Source organism: Brienomyrus brachyistius, chromosome 1 (assembly GCF_023856365.1).
Source record: "Brienomyrus brachyistius isolate T26 chromosome 1, BBRACH_0.4, whole genome shotgun sequence".
In the NCBI taxonomy this organism is placed as follows: domain Eukaryota; kingdom Metazoa; phylum Chordata; class Actinopteri; order Osteoglossiformes; family Mormyridae; genus Brienomyrus; species Brienomyrus brachyistius.
In genome coordinates this window covers 50,663,758-50,691,513 of record NC_064533.1, presented here as the reverse complement: position 1 = coordinate 50,691,513, position 27,756 = coordinate 50,663,758, and the positions used below count along the sequence as shown (strand labels likewise).

The 27,756-nt window shown below is 44.6% G+C and overlaps 1 protein-coding gene across 10 annotated transcripts in view; it reads left to right on the top strand.

Moving 5' to 3' along the window:
- Positions 1–26,535, top strand: part of dmd (dystrophin) — a 160,426-nt gene extending 133,891 nt beyond the window's left edge. For 3 of the 10 annotated variants that reach the window (XM_049014884.1, XM_049014407.1, XM_049014710.1), the window contains 23 exons: positions 752–911; positions 1,529–1,649; positions 2,671–2,939; positions 3,342–3,488; positions 6,727–6,802; positions 7,139–7,199; positions 9,252–9,302; positions 17,375–17,436; positions 17,697–17,771; positions 17,907–18,108; positions 18,376–18,461; positions 18,540–18,697; positions 19,290–19,456; positions 19,558–19,669; positions 19,970–20,106; positions 20,456–20,494; positions 21,075–21,140; positions 21,489–21,554; positions 21,892–22,050; positions 23,330–23,573; positions 23,901–24,024; positions 24,494–24,586; positions 25,137–26,535. In XM_049014884.1, coding sequence (XP_048870841.1) covers positions 752–911; positions 1,529–1,649; positions 2,671–2,939; positions 3,342–3,488; positions 6,727–6,802; positions 7,139–7,199; positions 9,252–9,302; positions 17,375–17,436; positions 17,697–17,771; positions 17,907–18,108; positions 18,376–18,461; positions 18,540–18,697; positions 19,290–19,456; positions 19,558–19,669; positions 19,970–20,106; positions 20,456–20,494; positions 21,075–21,140; positions 21,489–21,554; positions 21,892–22,050; positions 23,330–23,573; positions 23,901–24,024; positions 24,494–24,586; positions 25,137–25,267 — 2,806 coding nt within the window. In that variant the 3' untranslated portion in view covers positions 25,268–26,535. Of the gene's footprint in view, positions 1–751; positions 912–1,528; positions 1,650–2,670; positions 2,940–3,341; positions 3,489–6,726; positions 6,803–7,138; positions 7,200–9,251; positions 9,303–10,359; positions 10,552–17,374; positions 17,437–17,696; positions 17,772–17,906; positions 18,109–18,375; positions 18,462–18,539; positions 18,698–19,289; positions 19,457–19,557; positions 19,670–19,969; positions 20,111–20,455; positions 20,495–21,074; positions 21,141–21,488; positions 21,555–21,891; positions 22,051–23,329; positions 23,574–23,900; positions 24,025–24,493; positions 24,587–24,796; positions 24,823–25,136 lie in introns of those variants that run through there. The other 7 variants (XM_049014641.1, XM_049015123.1, XM_049014794.1 and 4 more) reach the window with 6 other exon arrangements.
- Positions 26,536–27,756: the final 1,221 nt, after the last annotated feature.

Below are 27,756 nucleotides of genomic sequence, written 5' to 3'. Positions count from 1 at the left end.
GACCACATGCCGTACCCACATTCCCATCATCCTCTATGGCGCACGCCGTACCCACATTCCCATAATCCTCTATGGCACACACCGTACCCACATTCCCATCATCCTCTATGGCACACAACGTACCCACATTCCCATCATTCTCTATGGCACATGTCGTACTCACATTCCCATCATCCTTCACACCACCCTCTACCCCTTAACCAGACATCATAATCACAGCCTTCTCTTGTAAATCACACATCTAACACACCAAACAGCTGGCGTCTTATGTCCTTCACTGCGCTGCTGACGGCTTAAACTCAGCCTAATCTTTATAGCCAGCTCCTCAAATACCAGCACCCACATCCATTCTTAACACAAAGCTCTTGTCTGATGTGAAAAAAATGTTTTTCTGTGCGAGTCTTTATTAATTTTTTTTATTTTTTTAGAACAAAGGAGCTGGAAACAGGAAAAGACTCAAATTATTCCTTTTAACTATTGCTAAGTGCCTTCTGAGCTTCAAGGCTATTCTGAAAAGATAGGGTTTGGATAACAGCGTCGGACGTTACTATAAAGCAGCATGGCTGTTTATTTCACCCAGAAAGACAGAGGCGTATCCAGGGAATGTATAACATTCACACGTCCCTCACTTTGTCTCATTACAATGTCTTAATGGAGAACGGGAGGGCCAATACAAAAGACTCTGACTCTGTAGAGGGGAGTGTTTCACATCTGCACGTATGAACCGGTGAGATGAGTGGCCGTCTCTTAGCAGGTCTCACCTGGACGCCGGCACGGGCCAGTGGAAGTGCCTTCACCTGTCCCTGCAGGAGCTGCTCACCTGGCTACAGCAAAAGAATGAAGAGCTGGACCACATGGCGCCCATTGGAGGCGAAATCCCTATTGTGCAGCAGCAGCTTGAAGCACACAGAGTGAGAGAAGGGGATGATGGGAAGTGTAGTTAATGGGTAGCTCTTAAGTGTAGGAAATGATGATTAACCAGCTGGACTGTAACCTATAGCTGAAATGCTTCTGGATTCTCTGTGTGTGTTAATGGCTTTTGTACTGCACTTGTTTTTACAGACTTGTAATTCTTTTAGTATCTCTTCCACTAGATAAATAATGTGATGTTTGCACTTACTGCTAACCAGAAAATGGGATGTCAGTTGAAAGTTTTATGTCAGACAGGAGTGCTTTGAGATTCCACAGGACTGACATTACCATGAGAAGTGAGATCCTTTGCTGGCGTTTCATCTACCAGAGCACCTCTTCTACATTTACATTTACTCATTTAGCAAACACTTTTAACCAAAGCAATGTACAACCAAGAAAGTACGATTAATCAGTCCATGGAGCAACTTGGGTTAAGGGCCTTTGCTGAAGGGCCCAAAGGTGAAATCACCTTGCTGTCCAGGGGATCTGAACTGGAAACCTTCTGATCTGGCTTCTAAGCTGCAGAGCCACACACTAGCATGGATAGTGCCGGGAACGTTTAACCTTTCCAAAACCCTCGAGTCACATGTCGCACTGCCTTGTACTTGTGCCACAGGCCTTCAGGATTGAGGTAAAAGCCAAGGAGCCAGCAGTGAGTGGTGCGCTGAATGCAGTTGGAGCCTTTCTCGCGGATCAGCACACTGAGAGCATGGGAAAGACCCCGTCAGAGTCCAGAGGTACCATAAGCACTGAGACACACACATGAACACACACACACAGTATAAACTGAGCACAACCAAAACACACATTCTGTACACATACAGACACACACAACTTCCAGAAATGCAGTTTGCGAAGCAAAATTCATGTCCTCTGATTTGGTTTAATCAAGAAACAAGAGACTTCCAGTGAAGAGCTGATTAAATTAAATTTTTTGATGAGTACTATCAAACAATAAAGCCTTTCAATCAATGGCCGAACAGTCCTCCCGCTGACGTCTGACAGAGGCTGTTACAGGACTCCTTTAAATCAGAGCGGAAACCCTGTGGATTTTAATCCAGGGACATCAGGCATAACACACAAAAGCAAGGACTGATTTGGAGAGAGGGTCGTCGGGCAGAATTAAAGAACCCAAATGGACCATTTGCCCGTTTGGAGGCTGGATGAGGGGAGTGAGCCACAGGATTAGTCAGCGGTGACGGGTTTGTAGTCTGGAGGAGGAGAGTGAAATGGGTGGACTGTGCTCCTGCCTGTGTGGCTGAGGCTATTTGCAGAGAGCCCTATTCCTGAGATGCTTTGGGGATATGTACTGTACCAGAAACCACTGTCACTGTCACACTATGCGGGTACATTTTGTCTCAGAGACTCAGTGTCTTACAGTTATGGCTGATTGAAGATCTGCTGCGCTTTAAGTTTGTGTGTTTACCGCCCCCAGAGGTGTATTTTAACCTCCCAGCAATTGTATGCATGTGGTGTTTAATATCTGTGTTGCTGTCCCTGAGGTGTGCAGTAGTTATTGGATGCCTAATGTTCACCTAATTGAGATATTGATCCTACTTTAATGCCAAAGTAAATAGCAAAATGCTAATTGAGATTCTGTTTAACTGTTTTCTGTTTAAGATGTGTTCATAAGTGTTTAAGGTGTTGGGTGTTTGAGACTCTGCTGGGTGTTTATTATGTTGTTAGGCTATTAAGACATGGTCAGGTGCTTGCGATGCTGTTTTTGAGCCAGTCTGTTGGGCCGTGTCCCTTCTGCAGAGGTTAGCCCAGAGGAGCGAGCCCAGAACATGAGCCGCGTCCTGCGCAAGGAAGCGGAGGACGTGCGTTCGGGCTGGGAGCGGCTGCGCAGCCGCAGCGTGAGCTGGCAGCGGCGACTGGATCAGGCCCTGGAGCACCTGCAGGAGCTGCAGGAGGCCGAGGACAAACTGGACCTCAAGCTGAGGCAGGCAGAGATGGTGAAGCAGTCGTGGGAACCAGTGGGAGACCTGCTCATCGACTCCCTGCAGGAGCACATCGACCGAGTGACGGTAAGATGGGGCCCTGTCCCATTCACGCGCACGTGGGTCACATGATGGACCGCAGCCCGGGCAGCCTCTCCCTGAAAAGGAGCAGTCCTAGGGCTTAGACGCATAACTGTCACCCAGACTGCTTTTCTAAATGGATATTTCCTTCTTTATGATTGGATACTCATGAAATAGGTTGGGGTAGCAGCTGCTCTCCAGTATCTCATAAAAATGGGAAGTGGTCACTCTCCTGCTCGCTATTTATAGTCCACGTGTTGCTCAGTGGTAAGCTTATGAAAGCCATGACCGGTTGCCCTCCAGCAAATGCCCTCTCCTAAGCACCACTTTTTGTCCATGATGGCGGCAGCAGTTACTACAGGCTTAGAATGAAAATGGATCAAATCCCGCCTCTCTGTCTATCCGCAGGCTTTCCAAGCTGAGGTCGCCCCCATAAAGGATGACCTGACTCAGGTGAACTGCTTTGCATCAACCTTTGGCCCAATGAACATCCAGCTTTCGCCGTACAACATCAACAGGCTGGAGGACCTTAACACGCGATGGAGGCTACTGCAGGTACACAGCAGACACGGCTGCTGGATGCAGACTGACTGCATGTTTGATGCTTAAACCACGATGTCCTCACTGTGACTATGGGACATTTGCCAGAATTGACCTGTACTATTGACCTGTACATGCAGACTAGCATGAATTATTAAGGCAGCAATGCTGGAAAGACACTGAGAGCAGCACATTGAGGGAACATGTAACACGATATGACTTATGGGCAAAGCAACATTTAAATCAACTGCACTATATTACATATTATATAACAAGACTAATATTGGGACAGTACTTATTATAATTATTATTAAATTAACCCAATCATTATAAATAAACACAATAGCTATATTACGTCCAGATGCTAACTACGCTAACATTTTACAATTGTGATGAATGCATGTTTTTTTTTGTTTTTAATGAAAGACAGTGACATTACACATACAGTAAAAATGTATGTTGGAGTCTGTTATACATATTGCATGAATGCTTGTGTGATCCCACAGGCTGGTAACACGCACGGGCTCCTTTTGATACGCCCTGAGAATAGCCATTGTAGACGTGAACTGTAAATCGCTGTAAGCAAATGGGCCGTTGAGAAGGGAGTTTGGAAGGCTGCATTACGCTCCAAGCTTGTAGTGTCATTTCACTGGACGTGGTCCATGTGGCTCAAAAGTGACGCCATTACAGCGGGAGGACGGGTGACTTCATTAAAAAGGAAATGTCATTTGAAAGGGACTTCCACTGATGTAAAACATGGTTAAAAGTAACAGTTGTTGGTTTAACTGCACAGGGAATACTAGGCCCTTCGACCCAGACTGGGATAAGAGCTTAGAAGATGGATGTGTGTACTAAGGGACCCTCAGGGACGCAGCATAAGGACTGTGTTTTGGTGCGTTGTTTCCTTTAAAGCTACATAAGTAGACCAGATCCACTGAGGAGGCGGGCCATTACAAGTTTATGTGGCTGTATACATGAAAACAGATCAGATCTATATTGCATTAATTAATCAAAGCAAACGTGAGAAATTAATCAAACATGTAAAGTAGTGAATAGCAATTAATGCAGAGTCAGAAACAAATATCACCCTTAAAGGGGAAAAATGAGTCTTACAAACAAGAAAACAATTATAAAAGCTGCGAAACGCAAACTGTAGTCATACCATTTGACAACAACAATGCCATGCGAGAGGTGCTGGGATATTTTTGGCCTAATATGCCAGCACGTTTGATCTGCCCTTCAGAATGGTAAAAAATTAGATGCATTTGTATTGAAGGTAAATAGTTTAGGATTGACAGAGCCAGGGCTGTAATGGTGCTGCAGAATATAGTGACTGTGTAGGTGTTTTATCGAAGGGGAAAGTGAAGGACACACATGATCAAGTTTGTTTCTTATAGCCTAGGGTAACATGTAATCTACAAAGGTTCTTGAATCACAGGGGTTTTATTCATTCGTATTTTCTTGCATTTAGATGAATCCTTTCCCTCGCACTCCTCCCCTAAATCCCCAAGGTGTGATTTCCGTGATGTTTGCCATCTGCATCTGCTTTCCTGTATATTAAAAGATACTTATTGTGCACTCATTTAGCATTTATGCTAATAGGATGTAAACATTTTGGAAAAGTGTGCATGTGGACCTCGAACGTGTATGTGTATGCGTTTTGTTGAGTCCTCCTAACTTTCTGGGAAAGGAGACCTTGTGACGATATAACCTTGAGGAAAAATCTTTTCATAAGACTGTGTCAGCATAAGTGGCAAATCAATTTGTAATTATCTTGCATATGTTTTTAAGATTTATTGCGGTAGTTAGGAAATATGTAATAAAGGTACAAGTGAAGTCTCTACGATGATAGGTAATAGGTGTGTGTGTGTGTGTGTGTGTGTGTGTGTGTGTGTGTGTGTGTGTGGGTGGGTGGGTGGGTGGGGCGCGGCATGTATGTATTACATTATAGCAATATGACAAAAACCTGTTATTTTACCTTGTGAGGACATATTTTTTAGTTGCCACAATGGGAAACTTTCTAAATTTTCTAAAAATCCATGAATGAATCAAAAAACTAAAAATGTCAAATGTCTTGTATTTTGTTTGGGTACTTATGGTTAAGGTTAGGGCTGGGTAGGGGATATCATATTTGGGATTAAGGTTATGCCCATGAAAATGAATGGAGAGTCCCCGCAAAGATATACATACCTAATCTGTGTGTGTGTGTGTGTTTGGTTATTGCATTTTAAATCTAATTACTTCAAGGCTTTGAACTGAGCTGAGACACTGAAAATGGAAACCCGGAGAATAAAGTTTAACACATTCGTTTGCAGTATACTCATGTCTTAGATAACTTTCATTGGGAACACTCACATGGCGTTTGCAAATATCATCAGACACACACATCCTGTATTCACCTCAAAATTGTGTTACAAAGTAAAAACCCTGTCTAAACCAGTTTTTAAATTTATATTTTAAAACAGTCTACAATTTGTCATAAGGACAAAAATCTTGTATGTCTCTTATATTACTGTAAATATCAGCCTCTTATATGGACACTGGGAATACCCTCCACATTTAGAAAGAAGTTTGATACAGAAATTGATATCCCAGTACAGAAATATTTTGGTGAGTTGATTGAATAGTAAATAACAGTAATTACATATCTGAAATCTGCACTAGTCTCTAGGTACAATTGAGCTCTCTTGTCTCCATAACCCTAATCAGGTTTCCATGGAAACCTGCAGAAACTCAGGGAAAATGAAGGAGGTGGATGTATCTAAGGTAATGTGTACATTTAGTAGCACCAAGTCCTCTAGTCAAGGACCATCCTGCCAGACCCTCCATTACTCAAATATCCGCTTCATTACTCAGACGTCATCCCTCAGAGACACCTTCCCCTAGCATCATTCACACATCATCCCTCTATTATTTATACAACAGCTCTCTCTGTCACCCACACTTGAGTGACCACTTCATCACTTAAACATCTTCTTCTAGCATCCCCATCAATGTTATATAGGTCTCTGGGGCAGCTCTGTGCAGAAGGTCTTTCTCCCTGTTTTGTCAAAATGTGTTGACTTGTGTTGGTGTGTTACTGTGTCACATGGCCACATGGGGCTTGTGCGTACTGTGTCTTGGACCTAGATATCCATCATCCCCTTGGTTTCATGCTGCCACATTTAGTTACTATATTCTTTTGATGGAACTTTCACTCTGTGGCTCCACCAGATCCTACTAGATCAATGTCCGTTTATCCTTCTCATGCCAGGTCTCTATTGAGGAGCATCTCCGACAACTGAATGAAGCTCACAGGGACTTTGGCCAATCCCAGCACACCTTACACTGTGAGTCTTTCCCCAACATGCTCTCAACCTCTTTAACCTCATTATCACCATATTAGAATTGTTGAGTTGGTAATGTCTTGTCAGATAACGGGATGATGCATTGAAACTGCAGGAGAGCTAACTGATGTCTGGCGAGAGGAGCGAGAAGGTGTCTTTGATTGCGGTGTTGGGAGAGGGTGTACGTGATGTGAAGCCCTCACAGGTGCCGCAGAGAAGATGCTGCATGTGCTGTAGCAAGGAGCATAGATATCAGCCAGGAGCAGCAAATGAAGGAAAGAACAGTATCTTTTTTTCCTTAGTGTTGCTGCTAAATTCTCACCTCTGTCCTGTTTACAGCTTCTGTTCAGCATCCCTTTGAACGCTCGGTCTCACCCAACAACGTGCCCTACTATATAAAGTGAGTACATTACCCAAAGTAACCTTGGTATTATATAAAGTGAGTATGTCACCCTCTTCAACTGGGTTTCTAACACTAACTCTGTTTCCATATGTACCTAATTGATACCTAATTAATTTTTTTTCTAAATTAAGCAGCTAGTTTAACTTTCTTTATTACTACTAATACTACAAATGAATAACAAAAGAATACTTTAATTTTCTGCATTTATACGATCACTGCTAATGACAATGAAACTACTATTTGGGCAAAAGGAGTCGCTGTACTACCACACTTTGTCTTGCTTTGACTGCTCTGTTCCACCATGTACATTCAGCTCTTAGTGTTCCCCAGTATGGAATACCTCACTGTCCACTGTTTTACCTCATCCTGAACCTGTAACTCTGCCATGAGTTTCTGAGTAGTAATTTGTTATACACTCAATCCAGTTAAAGCGAAAACCAGACTAACAGCTTCCGTGGTGTAACAAGGTTATCTAAAGGACAACCCGCATCTACATTGTGGCATCGTGCTGAAAAGAGACTTTCATGTTTATGTATATCTTTCTAGTTTATTTTTGGATGAACAGAATTAATTGTATACAAAGAAACACATCAATTTTGTTTCACTGGCACCGTGCACAAAGCGTTATACTATTTATTTGTTGAACAAATATTACAGCTAATATAAATTTTGACTGTGAAGTATTAAAAAAAAAAAAAGTTCCACTTTGTTACGGCTTCTGTGTAACCCCTGGAGTACAGTTCATGATGAAAGATTGTTTTTGCACGTATATATGTTTATAAATCTTTCATCAACGATTCATAAGGATGTATGTGTACACAAATGAAGCATTACTGCGTATAAACTGCTAGCTGTCCTAGCACCGAGTATAACATTGCTTTTCACTGACTTACAGGGAAACCTCCTTAAGCTGACTGAATCTTTGACAACTGTGCATAGTACTGTCAAATGAAAAAGATCTGCAAATAACACACTTTTAGTACAATGACATGCAGCTTGCAAGTGTGGTGATTAACATCACTTTACTAAACGGAACTTCACTATCCTTCTATATAAACAGAGGCATAACTACTGTCTGTTAAATGTTGATTTCCTATTGTATGTTCGTTCCTGTTGCACTTTTTCTGTGGAAATCATTAACTGGGATTTTTGCTACGTTCTAAAGTCCAGTATGTTAGTATTAAGTATTTAAATAATGACATTACCAGTGTTTACCACCTATTAAAGAATGAAACATGGTTCATTCTTAGTTGTTGAATTCTAGAATTTACAGTGTCCATGTAATTAAATGCAGAAATAGGACATAAAGTATGTTTTGGTGAGCACTAATGATGGCAGTAAACCTACTGCAATTTTTTATGGGACATTCAAGGAATGAGCTCTACTAGAAATTCTTATATCGTCCTCCTGGGATTTGACTAGTCCTACCAGTTATTTCATGGTTAACTCGGGTGTTCTGTACTCTTCCTGGAGATTATGCATCCTCCCCTGGATTTATGTAGTATTTCTGTATATTTTCCGGTAAGCACTGTTAGGTTCTATTCAAAATGCTGTAGCCTCGTGGGAAACCTTTTGGGATTTCTCTTGTCTTATAAGGAGCTCTCCTGCTGGCTGTTTAATAGTCCTGGGGGAAGCTCTTTAACACTTCTGAGGATTCTCATGTCTAAGTGCTGTCCTGAAGTACTCCTTAAAAGTCTACTGTGTGGTCGAACTGGCTGTTTTTTTCACTGACTTTTAAATGTGGCTTTGTCTTGGTGATTTACAATGCATGTTTGAACAGAGAGTGGGGCCGGCAGAGGTGGTTACCTCTAAAATGCTCTGAGATCATTAGAATATGTTTGTGCTTTGCACTCTTGTTTAGGCGAAACAGTTAATGAGTAAGTGAGTGATTGAAGGTGCGAGACCTTGGTATGTACAGCAAGGAGGCTTCTGTGTGTGTGTATGCATGTGTGTTTGCGTGTGTGTGTGTTGAGGTGTATATCCTTCTCAGCATGCAGAAGGGAAGTTTGGAGCATGTGTTGAGTGACAGATCTCCCTTTTTATGTGCAGAAAGGAGAAGGTGAAAACAGGACCGGAGACGACAACGCAGAGCCTCCCTGAGTGAGTGATAGAGAACAGGATGCAAAGCCACTGACAAACACTGACTTAGCTTGTGAACTGACGACTGACAGACCCTTACAGCCACTGACAATGCCACCATCTAACCTTTAGTTCCTTTAACACTTCTGGAACTAAAAAAATAACCGCACAAGTGCAGATATATTACTTCAGGTGAGATATAGCTGCACACAGCTACTTTAGTTGAGACCTAACAGTCTTTTTATAACACACAGCATTTTCCTTTCTTAAATAGCCTTCAAAGCCTTGAATATGGTCGGATGCATTCTTTATCATTGGTACTTTGGGTAACGACTAATGGATACCGAGTGCGGATCATTTAAAACCACGGAGCGTACATCAGCCGCTAAATGAGTTAAGCTGTTTTACCCGCAAACTGCAGCAGCCGACCGCGCGTGATCGAAGGACTAGTGGCGCCGAGATGTATTGCACGGAGTTAGTCTGTTACTCAACCACATCGTTAACCAGCAAACCACCGGCATGCTGAAGCCCATTATTACATGTATCATTTAGCGTTGGCTGCCTAAAAAAAGTATTCCCACAAACCACTCTTGGTTACAATTGGGCCCAAGGGAAATTTTGAAATACATGCATATATAATAATTTGAATAACTATGAATAAGAAAATATAGTATTTGGAAATAGTTTTTGCTGCCTGATACATTACAAAAATCTGCATTATGTTCTACTTTTATTTTATAAATAATTTACCCTGAACGGAGGCATAATACGGCCAAATGCAGAGGGGCCTGATTTTCATAAAACATCTATATCGATGTAGATTTTGAACCACAGTATTCAAATAGTGTCAAAGAACGAAATGCATCACAAGAGCTGGGGAAATAAAAGAGTTAATATCTGAAAATCTAACGAGGAAGGTTTAAAAAAAAAAAAAAACTATCGAGTCTTGGGCGATCCACCTTAACTCCTGGTGCAGCCCTCTTCCTCCGAATAGAAACCCCTGAATATTCTCTTTTTTCCTGCAAAACTGAAGCCCTTTAGTTGAATAGGCTGGGGGAAGGGAGCCGCTCTCTAGCCCCGCCTCGTCTGGCAAGACGCCGCGTCCTGCTTGTTAGGACACGGCTCGCTCGCTCCGTACTTTTCCTCCTTAGTACGCGGTTCGCCACGGCGCTGTTCGCACTCCCGGATCCGTATAGTTTGCGGGGGAAAAAGCAAAAAAAGCACGTTTGGATTCTTGCACGGATACCACAATGAGGGAGCAGATCAGAAAGTAAGTTGACGCTGGACTTTAATGTATTGATGGAGTAATATTGCGAGATGACGGCATGCTGGTGATCCGGGGGAGTGGGGGTGGGTAGACGCAGTGAGGCTTATGGAGGAGTCGCACGCAGCCGATCCAGTGGCAGCAGATGTGCCGGTGTTTGCGGACCACAGCAGGTGTCCGAGCTCGAAACCCCTGTTTCACACGGGAAAGACTGCATACTGTTATATTTACTATCTTACGGTTTAACGAAAAGCATTCGCCGAATCGCATGTCGACGAGCAGTGTTCCTGCAACCCGGACTCTTCGTTTCACATTCCCGGCGGTTTTCATGCATTGGCATATTAAGCATTTCTCTCTCAACCCGGATCCCGAAAATCGCAGTGTAACACTTACGTGTTTTCGTCGCGATTTCGTGTCACGTTCGTCCTTTTGGGTTTTCGGCAGGATTAGGTTAGGCGTGTATTCGTCTAAATCTGATGCTGTAGTATCCGAACGTTTCCCAGACATTAATACGCTGTTTCTCTAACCGCCACGATTCCCTGAGTTTAAACATTAAATCCAAATAGCATTGCGATAACGTTTGGTGTATTTGAGATTTGCTCAGCGATGAATGATAGATGCCGTCACGTCTACGCTGTGCAGAACGTTGAAATGTCTGCACATTAAATATTTTCCGTCTTGTGCAAATATCGCTGTTAACATGACGGTGGATAACGAAGGAATGCAGCTGGGAACGGTTTTGATGCCCATTATGCTCAATAATTTTTTTGTAAAACTCCCCGAAGCGTGCAGACCAAAATACTCCCTACGAGTGTCTTATTTAACCTCTATATAGCAGCTGCTGGACCGATCAGGACACGCGTCGGGAAGCGTTATCGTGTCCACAAGTATCTGGTAATCAAAAACGGAGGGGGCGGGGGGTTGCTAGGGTTAAATTCATTGTGATCAGCTATCACAAAGATTGTTTAATAGCTTCACCTTCCAACAGTCCAGCCATTGTAAATAACCCTGTGCCACACTTTAGCAGGTTGAATATTTGCGGTTAAATTTCGCCCCTTCTTTAACAGGAATGCCACTTATTCTAGTAGAAAAAGTGCAAGCGTGCCAGCCTTGCTCCCAATTTACAATCTGTTTTTTGTGCAGCGTTACATTGAATCCATCGTGTCATAGTCATAAGCGTAAAATTGGCAATTGGAAAATCCGATTGTCCTTAAACCGCGTGGTATAAAATAATTGCTGTTATATGCAGATTCACTTGTTAGATTCAGCTGATATTATTTTTCACCATGTCTGTTTTTTATTCTGTAGTCTCTGGTTTTTGATCAAAAACTGGTTTTATGATTTGTTCTATCTACATTCTGCACGTGTGTGGGATCACGCGCTTAAATACATCTTTAAAAGCTAGGTGCCTCATCAATGTAGTTCCTGCCAGGGGTTGCACATGGATGATGAAATATGTATGAGTTTACCTTTGGTGTCTTTAGCAATGTCAAATGAAAATTAGAATTCTGAACGCCACCTCTCTGAAACCGGATAAAGTTTGCGTGGAAAAAAAGGTGTCTTTGACGACTTCGACATCTGAGGTTTGTCAGTTAAATTCACCTTCAGATGTCACCAGTCTTTGAAGAAAAACCATTGCTTTGGAATGGGCGAATAAATCTTTGTGGAATCACGAACCTCAGTATCAGAGAAGCTCTTAACTGATGCTGGTACCAGATCAGACATGTTAATATAATAATGTCTTATTTATGTATTTTTTAATATTAGCCTGCCCCCACAAAATAAAGGAAAAAGAGAAATTGGATCTTGCGTCTACTCTCCCTTATTATATATTTGGTTATTAAATGTTGGCTAATGCTGACTTGAAAACATGCAAGCACTGGACATTTACCCAGATCAGCAAGGTGATTCTAGGGAAATTGGCACTGGGCCAATCCCCATTTTCACACTGAGATAAAGGGCTCCCAAGACCCTGATGGTGGGGAAGGGCACGGTGTTAAACTGTGTTGTTCCTTCAGCTACCTGCAACTGTACTATATCAGGACCTTGACTCCAAAAAGTGGCTACTCCTGCTAGTGTATTGTGAGGGCCCCTGCATGCTTAGGAGTAAAGCATGGTTTTGCTGGGAAGGAAATTAAAAGTGAGAGGCACGCAGGGCTTGCAATTAAACAGGCCTGGAATAAGTTTTCAGCAGCATGCAGATAAGCTAGTTAATGTGAGCATCAAAATTTTGATTCTGCGGAGTGCGGAGCATTTTGCATGCTTTAAACCCATAGCCCTCAGAGTTTAAGCTCCAGCACTGAAAAAATACACAAATAAAATAAAGGTTCACCTGGCTCTTAGCTTTGTTGCGTGTCTTAAGAATCGTTCTACTTCTAAGTGAACCAACAGTACTCATGTTATACAAATAATGAAATAGCTAGTTAGTTTATTATCATGTCAATCAACCTGATTTGTGTTATTGTATAATTAGTGTTTGTTTTTCCATTCGTAAACTCCACAATGCTATTGCCTGTGGTTAATAAAGGTAATAATACATGTATAATATTTTTACAGTGACATATGACTGCTCAGTCTTTGTGTTTTTTTTAAATTTTTTTTATTTGATCCTCTTTTTGCGTTTCTGTCCTCAACCTGTTTGATTCTAGATTTTATCAGGTAGGTGCGGAAGTCAGCATTTCTACGTGAAGTCCATGAAATAGAGCCCTTTAGAGCTCTAATTCCTTTGTGCCCCTACAGATGTTCCTACATGTTCTTGCCATCTATTGACTGAGGTTTATTCCTGTGAAGGCTTATCTGAGCAGAGACTAGAGATGCCATCGGTGTTCAGCTGAATTGGGCTGTGTAGATTTCTTTCTGATAGGCCTGCAAGCAACACAGAGGCTGTTAAAAGTTGTTAGCAGGATATGTGGCGTAGTTCAGACTATTATGGGTGTGACGTAGGTGTGTCCAGTCAGAAGGGATGGTGATCGAACTGCACTAAAGCATTACTTTCATGTTCAAATCTGGATTTTATTCTTGTCAAAAAAATGAGTTGACAGCATTTCAACAAGGATGTCTATTCTGCAGGATGAACAGACTTTGTAAAATCAGCCATTTGCTTTTGCGAGACAAATTATTTGTCAGTTCAGATTAAATTTGTATTTGTATGGATGATTTTGACTTGGGTGCTTTAGGGTAATTAGTTGCTCATGTTATTGTTGCTATTGTCGAGCAGCTTAGCCAATCAAGATCTTGTAAAAATAATTTACAAAGTGACTATCAACACTGTCTTACAGTCTCTTGCCTGTATTTTCAGTATAACAAAAAACATCAAAATGCAGTTCATGCTAATCTCTTGTTGCATACGACATTACATGGTTGTCATGGGCACTGCCTCCCTATAAAAGGTGAAGGAAAGTTTTGCACAGGTAGCATTGCCTTGCTTAGTTAGTTTTCTTGTAAGTTATCCCTCTTAGTGCTGTAATCAAGCTGCCTGGTTTCCTTGCATATGGAGGTTTCTGTAGGTTACACAAACCTCCAGCAGAATCCGAATTACGAATTCACTGCCCCTACATTTCAGCATATATCCACAGGCAGTTTCCCCCTGCATCCGGAATATCTTGTTATATCTTGAGGCAGTGTGGGCAGACAAAACAGCCGCACATCTGCGGGCTGTAGCAGTGCGTGTTTTAATCAGCCTGTGGGTTAGTCACGCTGCCGTCTCTGTGCCGCATCTCCCTGCCTAGGCTTGCTTGCTGTGCAGCACCGTGCACGGAATCTCAGCTGCGACTTGCAGAGCTGCAGGTATCCCGAGTGTCGATGCGCTTTTCTTAGGTTTTAGGGTGTCTAAAAAAATTTACACCATTTACATATCACCTGGTGTCACTTACTAAAATAACTGTACTGGAAGTCTACAGTATTCTGCTACCTAGTTATGAGAGATGCACGGTTACGCATGTACCTGGTTATGTAAATGCTCGGCTGAGCTAATGATCATGTATAATGATGCATACAGTGGTCATTGTGTTTAACTTTGATAGAGTATGAATAAATAACGACCTCTTATCTGGGAAATGTGGGAAAAGCGGTAACCCAGTTTCCCTGAGCTGAGGGCGACGCGGTGCCGCTCTCACATTCTGACCGGCCGCATGCTGGCGGAGGCTTGAAGGAGAACACCGGCAGGATCTCAGGCCATAAAGGCGTGAGCCTGTTTAAACGCCACTTCCCATCAGGATGGCTGTGGATCGCAGGGCATCGTGCGAAAGGCACGGGGTGTCGTGCTGGGCTGCCCTCCGCCATCGAGGCACGTTTAATCACGCAGCAGCTGGTGCCCTGGGGCATTATGGGTCCGGCAGGCACATGACCTTTGTGCCTGGTTCTGCACGGCACTTCCTTCATGGCTCCTAAGGTTTATGGGGGGGGGGGGTGTTGTGCTCCTGCTTTATGGTACTGTGTTATACACTCGCTTTACAGCATGCGGTGTTTAGTGCTGTGCTGGCTCATAGCTCTCAATCTCTCTCCATATGGGTCGGCTGTGGCTTGTACCGCTGTCTCTTTGGCGTCCTGGGTTACTGCAGTGTTGAGCTTCACTGTGTTTTGTACTCCACTGTGTTCAGCTTCAGTGACGTGGGCCTCCAGTTAGAGTGCTGTGTTCAGGTTGATGTTTTACTTTTGCTCAAGTACAGCACGCTGTGTTCAGATGAGTTGCTTTTGCAGCACGGGCATGAATAGTGCAATTCATGCATTTTATGGTGGGGGGGGGCACACAAGTTTTGTCCTTTTGTGGCAAATTTGTAAATGCATAATGCAAATTTTGCAAGGTAAACTAATTGAAATGCCTACAAGGTGAACTATGATTAGGTTGTATTTAATGCTCTATATGCTGTGTGTGTGTCTGTCTGTTTTTATGTGGGTGTGCGTACACAATGACAAGCACTATTGTTGAGAAACGAGCTTTATTTTTTCTTTAAATATTGCTTATTTAAACTATGTAGTTTACTCATAAAAATCAGTGATTTGAGTTTGTTCAAATTAAATTGACCTTTTAGCTAATCCCAGTCATTTTCCAGTAATCCCCCCATATTCCACACCCCACGTTTTATCCGAGGTTGTTACGACCTGGGTTTTATATGCTTTAGCAGAATCCCAGAATCTCATCATATACGGTTGTCACCATAGTTTTTAAATCTTATCAGGGCTGTATTTTCATGATCCCTCCCACGTTTTACAGTCTTGCTACCAAAATGGGCACGATTACATATGTATTAAGGTCTCTTCCATATGCATGAAGGCTTGGGAGAAGTGAGCAAACAGGCTCCTCTTCACCACTGTCCAACGTTCATGGGCGCTGAGAGGTGTCCCAGTTGCCGTTTTGCAGGTTTTATGGTATCTCAGCCCAATGCAAACGTAGTGACTGCAACAGGCCCCTAAATTAGTTACCAGTTATGTGCTTGACCAAATTGAGAACATGCTTTTGGTACAATTATTATAAATTTGCAGGGGATCCCAGTGTCATTTGTTTTCATTAGGCTGCTCTCATAAAATGACGAGTGAGGAAGCCAAGAACCGTTTTAGATGATTTTCAGGTATTACGGAAATAGCAACATGATCTTTTTCTGCAGGTGGGGTGTAAGGTGATGGTTCTCTGTTAGCATATGCATCATGCCACACTGTGAGTGAGTCAGTACTATAATAATGGGGTTTTAACACCTTCCAAAAATCTTGCGGTATTTTTCTGACAGAGATGTAAGATCCATACAATGATCTGTGACTTTCTCCTACTGCAGTGGGCTCTGACTGCCCGAAATCTCATTATGCAGCTTCAGAGAGTGATTCACTGGACCTCCCAAGCGGTTCAGTCCACCACTGCATCTGACTTCTCGAGCTAAGACTCGAATCCGATTGTTGATCCGATTTGGCTTTTTGCCATTGAGGGAGGGACTCGCTGCCAACTGGCTGGCTGGCTAACCCTGTGCTCCACCTGCTGTTTGCACGGGGTAGGCCGGTCTGCTACAGAGCTGTGTATGACCAGCATGGGGAGAAGATTGTGCAAAAGGCAAAGGGAAATAAGATGAGTCATTAATGTGCATCCTGTTTGGCCCACCATGAAGATCTGCACCAATATCTCGGCTCCCTGAGGACAGACTTCCTTCAGCAATGACTAGACCAGGCCAGGCTTAGCCATGCTAAGGGAACATGGCAGGTCACTGGGTGAAAACTTCTTCTTTTTATTTTTTTAAAGCATGAGAAAATGAGCAGAAGAGATGGTGACTTGGCCTGTTCCCAAAGGACAACATTCTGAGCAGATATTCAGCCAGCATTAGGTTCAGCCCACAGTTTTATCATCCTGCTGTACAGAAATCATGCCGCTTAAAGTAGTTTAAAGTTCTCCTCTTCAGTACGAAATGGGTGGGTGGAGAACGCGAAACCAAATCTCCAAAGAGCAAAGGAAGCCAGCAGCTTGCATTGCTTTCCTAGAGGTGAATCTGATCAGTTTTGCTGTTTTAAGGCTATACAGTGCATTGTGGGTATGTTACAGTAACTTAAAGATACTATTTTATTTTGTTCCTTTTGGTGTGACGAATACATTTTCTAGGTTGCAGTGCAACTTCCCTGGTGTCTTATAAAACGTGTTAAACTAAGCAAGGCGTCCAGCAACGAAGTAACAGATAATGTTGCATATTAAGGTGTAACAGGCTCTTAAAATTACGTGTCTAATAATTTAGACTTAATAAATATTCATTAATAATTTTAAGAGTCTCAACGCCTCCATAAGTACCAAGCGACGCAAGTAGCTTGAGCTGCAGGAGGAGTTTCTCCTGCGTATTGACCTCTTGTCTCTCCTTAGCCACCAGGCACAGACTACCTGCTGGGATCATCCCAAGATGGCTGAACTTTATCAGTCTTTGGGTGAGAAAAACACTCCCATCCATCCTCCTCCCCCCAGTGACACATTCATCTCCTGCTGTGTGTGTGTGCGTGTGCGTGCGTGAGTGCGCATCAGGCTGTAGGAGTGAGATAGTGAGCTAGTGTGTGTTTCTTTGGGTTTGTTTGTATTTGTATCTTTGTGCATAAACACGCATCTGCGTGTCTGTGAGAGACTGCAGAACGTACCTGGGTAGAGCAGGCTGCTGTTGCTATGGTAACCTCCTCCTCCTCTCCTCCTGCAGCTGACCTGAACAACGTGCGCTTCTCCGCCTACAGGACGGCAATGAAGCTTAGAAGGCTGCAGAAGGCCCTGTGCCGTGAGTGTCCTGTCTCCGCCGTAATGTCACCCCAACCCTTTCACACCCTGTAACTCCGCCCCTCCCCCCTCAAACCGCCGCCCTCTCACCGCGAGGCACACGTGACAGCGGCGTGACGAACTCTCTTCCGCACAGTGGACCTCCTTGGCATGTCGGCTGCCTGCGAGGCTTTCGACCAGCACAACCTGAAGCAGAACGAGCAGCTGCTGGACATCATGCAGATCATCAACTGCCTGACCAGCATCTACAACCGGCTGGAGCAGCAGCACAGCAACCTGGTCAACGTGCCGCTCTGTGTGGACATGTGTCTCAACTGGCTGCTCAACGTCTACGACACGTACGCTTACCCCCCTCCCCCCACGTTTCTCTCAGCTAAAGCCTAACATCTGCCTGTGTGTGACAGAGGGTCTCCTCCTGTGTTTAAAAGCAAGTGACGCACCCATTCCTGACTTAAGTACATTCCATTTTCTTTCTGTCTCTGTGGGTTGAGTGAATGTCCCCCTTTATGCATCTGTGTGAATTTTATCACTTGTGTGTGTGTATTTCTGCCTGAGCTTGTGCCTTCTGTACCTTCTGTGTGTTTAATAGCATATTGTTTCCACAGCGGCCGAACAGGAAAGATTCGCGCTCTGTCATTCAAGACTGGAATAATTTCACTCTGTAAAGCCCATCTGGAGGACAAATACAGATGTGAGTATGTATAGAAACAAAAAAAAAGTGCGGTGTGATTGGCTGCTGTGTGTGCTGACCGGCCCGTGTTCTCTGCAGTCCTCTTCAGACAGGTAGCTAGTGCCACCGGCTTCTGTGACCAGCGGCACCTGGGCCTCCTCCTCCACGACTCCATCCAGATCCCGCGGCAGCTGGGCGAGGTGGCCTCCTTCGGGGGGAGCAACATTGAGCCCAGCGTGCGGAGCTGCTTCCAGTTCGTACGTGCCCGCGCGCATGTCCCGCCCCCGATGCCGGTCGGGGGGAGAGAGACAGAGAGAGGCGGAGAGGCCAGGGAAAGTCTGAACTATAAAAGAGCATTTCTTATTAATCCATTAATCTGTTTTCCTGGCAAAGTGCATCCAGAAAACTTTCAAGGGCCCCTTAACTGCCCTCTGTTTACACAGAAGGGGAGTGGGTTAAGTGACACACTATAGTGCCGGGGGGGTTGTTTGTGTGTGTTTGATTTGAGATTGGTGTCTGAATTTAAGGGGTAAAGCATTGCATTCCGTTACTGACCCCCAAGGTCAGACAGTTTCCACGGAGACAAATGACCACTCTGAGTGCTGCATTGACCGAGCGTATTTACCCATCTCTCTCTCTCTCTCTCACACACACACACACACACACACACACACACACACACACACACACTCCTAAAGCTCCTGCTCCCTTCCCTCTCAGTATTTAATCATTAATCGTTTGGAATGTCGTGTCAGGTGTTTTTCCCTGGAAACCTTTCCCTGGAGGGGGACAGTGAGGGGTGGGGGGTCCAGTTCTCTAATTGGCTGCCCTGTGTTATTTTGTGAAAAGGCCAATAACAAGCCGGAGCTGGAAGCTGCCGTCTTCCTGGACTGGATGCGCCTGGAGCCGCAGTCCATGGTCTGGCTGCCCGTTCTGCACCGCGTGGCAGCCGCTGAGACCGCCAAGCACCAGGCTAAGTGCAATATCTGCAAGGAGTGTCCTATCATTGGCTTCAGGTACGGAGACCCCCCACAGGCCCACCTCGCCTCACCTCACCACACTCCACTCCACCCCACTCCACCCACCCTCACTCTCTCTCTCTTTCTCTCTCTCTCAGGTACAGGAGCTTAAAGCACTTTAACTATGACATCTGCCAAAGCTGTTTCTTCTCTGGACGTGTTGCAAAGGGCCACAAGATGCAGTATCCGATGGTGGAGTACTGTACCCCGGTAAGTGTGAGCCGCTTCATGTGTGGGCCTGTCTGCCTCGTGTATGCACGTGTATACCGCTTGGTACTTTAACCGTACTGTAGAGTAAGCATAGGAAATACTGTCACAATAAGGTACCTTTCTGTGAGTGTATAATGGTCAGTCTCCCTGTGTAAGCATAAAAAGTCGTACTTGTGTGTGTGTCTGTGTGTGTGTGTGTGTGTGTGTGTGTGTGTGTGTGGGGCTTGGGGCTGGTGGGGAGGGGCTCTCTCCCAGCTCTCCCCCAAACAAGGGCCTCACTGTTGGCATCTTGCATTTCAGACTACTTCGGGGGAGGATGTGCGGGACTTTGCCAAGGTGCTGAAAAACAAATTCAGGACAAAGCGCTACTTTGCCAAGCACCCTCGAATGGGCTATCTCCCTGTGCAGACCGTTTTGGAGGGGGACAACATAGAGACGTGAGTCATGTGACCTGGCCGGGGCCATTAACGACAGCTCCTGGCCCAGTAAACTGCCTTTCTTTTGCTCTCATCTTCTCCTTGGTTCATTTGGAGGACTGCACTCATCCTCGTTTACAGACATCATTCAGTACGTCGGGGTTGTAACTGGTTGGGGTTATCGGTGAAAGGCTCTGCGTATGTTTGTGTGCAGGTCAGAAGGGGGGGGGTGTGGCCAGACAGTTGCTCTTCATTGCCCTCCTGCTGTCCATTTGGTGCCCATTGCGCTAATGCCTTTTGCTCCTTGTGAAAGAGTGTCTCACTTGCTCCCTGCTGCCTCTGTCTTCATCTCACGTTTTTTGTCTTGCAGTCCTGTTACACTGATCAACTTCTGGCCTGTAGATTATGCGTGAGTACTCCGAACAGCTGGCCCGGGCATTGCCTGTCCCGCACACACGCGCGCGCACATGCAGAACCTCACACGTGTATTGGTCAATGTAGACTTTAGCCTCAGACCTTCACCTGTTAGCCCTGCTCAGTCCAACTCACCTGCTTCACAATCCTCCACCTCCATCCTTATTTTTATGTTCTACCCCTTTTTGCCTCTGCTTCCTGGTTTTGGAGATGAGCGTCCATACAGCCTGTAGGTGTGCTGTTCCTTTTCAGGGTTTTAAAGATCACCTTTGATGAGGATTGTCCTGTGGTATATTAAATTCTGGATGTTCTTAGACCTTCAGGTAATACTGCCTCCCAGTGGTAGACTTGGAAAATCTTTTGTCCTCTCTTGTCTAGCAGCAACCAACTGCTGGAAGGAGATCTGAATATAGGGTGTGAGTTGGACATCAGTACAATCGGGCCCTGTTTGTCTTAATGCCTTTATGAAACTCTACTTGGAAGGGTTACCCTGGAAACCAGTAAGAAGTGACAGTGTGTGAGGCGAAGATGATCCTGTCTCACCACATCACCATTTACCCACTTTCTGCCTGCAGGCCCTCTTCTTCTCCCCAGCTGTCCCACGATGATACCCACTCCCGCATCGAACATTATGCCAGCAGGTAAGGCGTGGCACTAGCCACTTTATATCATGGAGTATGATGGAATGGTATAGTAAAGTAAAGTTTGAAGTGATACAATAACTAAGGATAATACAGCAAGTACACAGTAACAGTTTTTACACTAAAGTAAAAAAAAAAAACGCACAGGACAGCGTTAGCAGAGGAATGTTAGTGGGTTTACCATTTGGTGCCCCCTAGTGGTGAATAAGGTGTATTGAAGACTTGTTGTTTTAAGGTCTGGTCTTTTATTCTTTTTTAATTTGACTGACCCCTTTTATGAGAAGTTGACTCTTGCATAGCTTGTTTTTTTCCCCTTCAGTGTGTTTGTGGTCCCTCTGCCATTTACAGGCTAGCAGAAATGGAAACGCGCAATGGCACCTGCATCAATGATGGAATCTCACCCAATGAGAGCATGTAAGCGGTACTCCTGTTAATGTCCTCTGCTGCCTAGGTTTGGCTTGCTGGGTGAGGCTGTTGGAGTGAGTGTGGCGGAGGGTGGTGTGTGTGTGCGCCCGCCTGCCCCCTCGCTGCCTTTCTGGTTATCACGCTAGTGTCCTTACTGTCTTTCTCTGCCGTGTTATAGTAATGGAGGGTTTCATGACTCCCATTGTGTCGATCAGTTGTGCTCTCGCTGTCTCTCTCTCTCTCACCTGTGCTGCCATGACCGGGTTCTGTGGCTGGGGAGGGTCCTGTTTCCAGCCGGCACCTTGCTATGCTGTCGGAGTCTGACGCTGCTCATGATGTGTTGCAGTGATGATGAGCACCTGCTGATCCAGCATTACTGCCAGAGCCTGAACCAAGAGTCTCCGCTGAGCCAGCCGCGGAGCCCCGCCCAGATCCTCATCTCCCTGGAGACGGAGGAGCGAGGCGAGCTAGAGAGGGTACTCGGCGACCTCGAGGAGGAGAACAGGTACATGCTGCCGTCCTCCTCAGAACCTTCCGTCAACTTTGAGTTGCTGCTGTGATATGTGCATTAGGCATGATAAGCTGTGGGGTTGTGTTGATGTTTTTCTGAATGAATGAAAGACATTTATATAGTGCTTTACAGAACTAATGGGGAGTTGCTTTAACCGGCACCACCTGGACAATGTGCCATTCTGCACCTGAAGGGGCAGGAGAGAATTCACCAGATATAGGGGATGATTAGGTGGCTAGCTGTGATAGGGCCAGGACATCGGGGTACCCTACTTCTATGACCTCAATTTTACATCTCATCCAAAGGACAACACCAGTGCAGTGTCCCTGGCACACTGACCACAGGATGGGCTAACCTATTGACCACACCAACACTTCTTCCAGTAGCAACCCAGCTTTCCTAGTTGGTCCATCCAAGTACTGGCCAGGCCCAAACCTACTTAGCTCCAAGTCGATTGCTTAGTGTGAGTTGCAGGTGCTATGGCTGCTGACAAGTTGTTTTCATAAGCACCCCTGAACTTATCTGTTAGAATCGTATGCATGCAAAATAATCTATGTAAATTTGCATTTAGGCTTCATAAGAAGTCCAACCGCATAGTTACTGGGCTTCACTCTGACCCTTATAGCTTATACAGAGTGTCATTTCACATTTTTAGCCTGGGACATCGTAGGGTGACTTGTGGCTCTGTGGAAGAGGATACCGTATGGGACCATAATGTTGTCAGTACAAATCTGGTGGACGGCAGTGATTTCACCACTGGGCCCCTGAGCAAGGCCCTAACCTCTAGTTACTCTAGGGACCAGCTGACCCTGCTTTCTGAATTTTACACTGTTTTGCATTGAAACGTCTAATGAATAACAAAATCATCTTAGTGGAAGTGACTTACCTGACCACATGGTCAACTGCTGTTATTAATGAACTGAATTAGCCCTTCCTCATTGGTCCCTAACTGAGCCAGTAAGCTGACTTGGCAACAATAGCAGATTAAGGACACAAGCATTTTAGGTGAAAGCCCATTCTGTATATACAGAAATTTTTAACAGAGGGAAAAGAAAGACGGAAACCTACAGGCCAGCACTTAACACAGGCAAAACGATGTCATGAGTAAAATTTAAAAAAATTTGTCATTGTTAAATACAGAACTGAAAATAAGCTTAGAAGAAATTTCTTTTGAGTATTTTCCAATTTGATACTTCCATTTCCTGTTATAATCACCAGCGTAGCCTGTTAGCGGCAGTGTCTGCTAACACCTCGCTGGGACCATCTTCCTCAGGAACCTGCAGGCCGAGTACGACCGCCTGAAGCAGGCCCACGACCGCAAGGGCCTGTCGCCGCTGCCCTCGCCCCCTGAGATGCTGCCTGTGTCGCCGCAGAGCCCCCGGGATGCCGAGCTCATCGCCGAGGCCAAGCTCCTGCGGCAGCACAAGGGCCGGCTGGAGGCACGCATGCAGATCCTGGAGGACCACAACAAGCAGCTGGAGTCGCAGCTGCAGCGCCTCCGCCAGCTCCTGGAGCAGGTGAGACTCCGGAGCAGCAGCGCCGCCTGGGCCACTGCAAGTTCACGGGAGTCAGGCGGCCGTCTCCTTGTACCGTGTCCGTCTGACATCATATAGGCAAGAAACTTGGCACTAAGATTGTGCTGCGTTGAGGCGAGTCAAGAACAAACATGCATTTATTTTAATTATAGGTACCATTGCACAGTGGAGGAGAAGTAGCTTTCAAACTGCATAGGGACGACATTTTAATCTAAGGTCATAAGGGTGTTTTTTTTTACTAATGCCAGAGGTGGGCGGGTGAGATGAGAGAACCCCCCCCCCCCAACAGACAATGCTCTCTAATTACAGCCCCAGGTGGACACCAAGCTGAATGGCACGACGGCGCTCTCGTCCCCCTCTACCTCCTCCCAGCGATCAGACAGCAGCCTCCCCCACCTGCGCGTGGTGGCCAGTCAGACCATGGAGACGATGGGTGAGTGACAGAGCATGGACCACCCAGTACAGCCAAGGTGGAGCAGCATCATTGGGTGTAACGCCACAGTGCAATGATACAGCAGCATCTCACTCTGATCCTAATAGCAAAATAGCACAACCTACAGACCATATATAGCCCTTGGAACCGTAATGCTTTACAGGTTGAGTGCAGCACTGAGTTCACTGCAACTTAAAACGCTAACATTTCCCCTTAGGGAATACCGAAATGCCTATTACACATTAGAGTGTCGGATTTCCTCAGTAACAAGGAAGTGATGCTCTAAATTTTACCCATTTACTTTCAGGTGAAGGACATAACTGCTGATATTTTAAATTATTTCAGCAGGTTTGCTATACAGCATTATTGCAGGGGAAGAATGCTGTGTAACATTATAATGACCAGTAAACATGAATTCAACTCAGGCAAGTAGTGCAAGGCGTTTGATTTTGCTTTACGTACCATTCAGGTGACGACGAGCTGTCTAGCCCGTCCCAAGACACAAGCACAGGATTGGAAGAAGTGATGGAGCAGCTGAACAACTCGTTTCCCCACGCCCAGGGTAGGACGCAGTCGGACGGCCTCCACGCAAACACACGGCCCACCCCCACCCATTTGAATGTTGCTACAGCACAGTCAGGACATGCACCTCCTACTGCCACTCCCTCAGAAACAAACCCTTGTTTTCCTTTTCCTTCTGGGAAGACTGATTTACTCTTGTTCTTTTTCCACCTGGCCCTTTCCACGCCTCTCCTGTGTTTCTCTGAGGAAGGTGGGCGACGGGGAAACCAGTGAGAGGTTAGTGGGGTTACTCTCTTCCGCCCCCTGCTGTTGCTCTGCCTCTCCTTCTCTTGCCTCTCCCACATGGGCTCGCCTCCTGCTGCCACCTGCAACAAACCCTGCGCCGCTGCATCGCCGGGAATGGCTGCATGCCCCTTCCTGTCCGCTTCTCCCCCGGGGCTCAGAAGGGGATTCAGGGGCTGGGGTGGGTGTCAGCAGAGAACCCCTCTACGGTTCACTGACACACTTCTGCTGGAATGGCGTGTGTGCGTGGCTGCATGCCGCTCAGGTTCCATTGTAGACGCATGACAGAAGCTGCATTTCCTCCGCAGGCCATGCCGTCGGCAGCCTCTTCCACATGGCCGACGACCTGAGCCGGGCCATGGAGTCCCTGGTGAGCGTGATGACGGCTGAGCAGGGCCAGGAGGGGCGTAGAGCACCCCACCCCAGCATGCTTTTATAGTCAGATGACCAGACTGGAAACGTTTACAAAGAAAAAAAATACTATACATATATATTTTTGTGAAGGATCATGGTTACAAACTTGTAGTTTTACGTAGTTTCTTAAATCTAAAAAAAAATTGGTTTTATTAACAAAGGTTTTTACAGTTCTATGCAATTGTACAAAAAAATTCAAAACTATGTGTGAAAAGTGTGAACTTACTGTTTCTATGTATTGAGCGCATTTCTGATTGTAAAAAAAAACATTTGTAATAAGAGATTGTAAACTTGAGGGTGCTTTATATAATAGTTTTATTTATAAAAAAATCAAACTCATGACTGATAGGCAATGTGTCAACTCTGTAACCTTACAGCTTCGACTACATTAACAGTGTTACAATTGCATTTGAACAGAAAACACCCATGTTTTGAATGATCTGTCACTGGCCATTCTTTTAACTAAGTTTGCAGCTTTCCCAGAATCCTCTGCTCTTAAGCATCAGCAGCTAAGATTTTTTTTTTTTGACAATTTACAAAGTGATGTATGTACCTTTCACATATCACACTGTTTAAAGAGTACAGGAGACTACTATTTTCTAAAACCACTTTTTAATGTTCTCTTAAGTTTGGGGGGGGATTGTATAAAAAGACTACTTGGAGTAACTTTTTTTGGCCAGTTTTGGAAGTTATTTTTAGAGAGGAGCGACTGATCACAGCATGAGTGCCAGGAGGAGCAGCATCTCTATACTGGATGTAGCCTCACTGTAACGAAGCAAGTTCTACCTCACTTTAGTTTCTAGCGGTACTCCTTCCACTGACCATTTACACAAGATTTGAGCAAACAGACTTCAAGGTACCACACATGCAGGTTCATACCCACTTTCCTCCCTACTTTTGCCAAATTAGAGCAGATGGATTAAAACTCAACGTGTTCAACCTGCGGGGGGGTGCAGCCTGGATAAAAGATGCTTTGTTAGTGTGTTTTGGAGGGAAAAATATTTAATCCAAGTATTTGATATGTCCCAAGCATTTTTCTTGTATAACCAGAATTTAGAGTGTTGAGAATAAATCAAACAAAAACTGAGCACTTTCACACTATGGCAGCAGCATGTTGCTGGAGGTTTTAAAATCTCAGCTATTAATTTCTAACTTTGTCTATCATGTACTCATTTTTCATAGATTGTTATACATTTTCCTTCACGTCAAAATCCACCAAATATATGCCTTACTACTGTATTATAATATATTATGGCTTTACTGTGTATATCAATAAAGCACGCCGTTATCTTCTACCTGGTTACAGTTCTGCATCTTTTTTTTTTAACTTCCAAGACTTTAAAACTATAGAATCATCAGATTTGACATTTCATAGGGGTCACTATTTCAGCGGTACACTGCTCCCAACATTTATGTATTTGGGGCAAATATTCAGTGATGATATAACCCTCTTTAGTGCAAAACATATAGCATTTATGGGCATCAAACTCCAGATCTATATGTAGCAACACCATAATTTTACAAAGTTGTCAAGCACAGAAAAGCGGGTGGGGATCAGGGAGAGATCTGGTATTTGTAAATGTACTATGATGTAAAGTCATCCCTAATGACTCCCAAAATAACGTCTCATATATGTAAATTGTTTTAGCCATTACCACAAGTGGGCACCAAAATATAAACAAGAAAAGAGTAAGGCTAGTCCATGCTGCTTTATTGTTTTATACCTCATGAGGACTGCCCCATCCAGTGGACACAGGATTGAAGTGCAGGACAGGGGCCTCCTTCAGCAAACTTGAGCATCGGCATGCAGACAAAGGCCCACCCTGTAGGAGAAGCACACAGTGTAGATTTTGACCTGAAAGTCTGCGACCCTGAGGAATGAGACATTCTGACCAGAAAGCTTTTTGCACTGAACAAAAAAAATTCACATAACGCAAATGCAAATTTGAATTTAGAGAGGATGAATGAAGAATGCTTGCAGGATCAAAATTTTTCAAGTGTAGCAAAAAAGAGGACTTCCTCAAAAAGTAAAAGAAGGCCTCAAGCACATATCTGCAAAAGTGCTAGTTTCTCAGAGGATGTGAAAAACAGCATCTAAGGAGAGTAGTTTCCGTTAAAAACAAAACCACCTCACCGTTCCACTTCCTGGAGTACAAGCTCTTCCATTCTGATAGCCACAAATGCAGAAAAAAGGTCACAATTAAAAACATAAAGAAAGTGGCTAGAAGCAAGTGCAGGAGAGGAAGGCTGCCGTGATTTCTTTGAAGATTACGCTAGATGAGAGGTCAGGCGATGAGTGGCCATATTTCCACCTATACAGGATTAACATTCATGTGCATCCCAAGCGGTGTCAACTGCAACAAGGGGTAATGGAGGTGCACCTTATGTAAAAAAAATTACACAGACACACACACCGCAGCAAAATCCGGTTCTAAATTTTAAATTTGTTTCAACATGGTTCTGAGGTACCACAAAAAAACTTCTTTCGAGATTTTTTTTCCAACCCGGCTATCT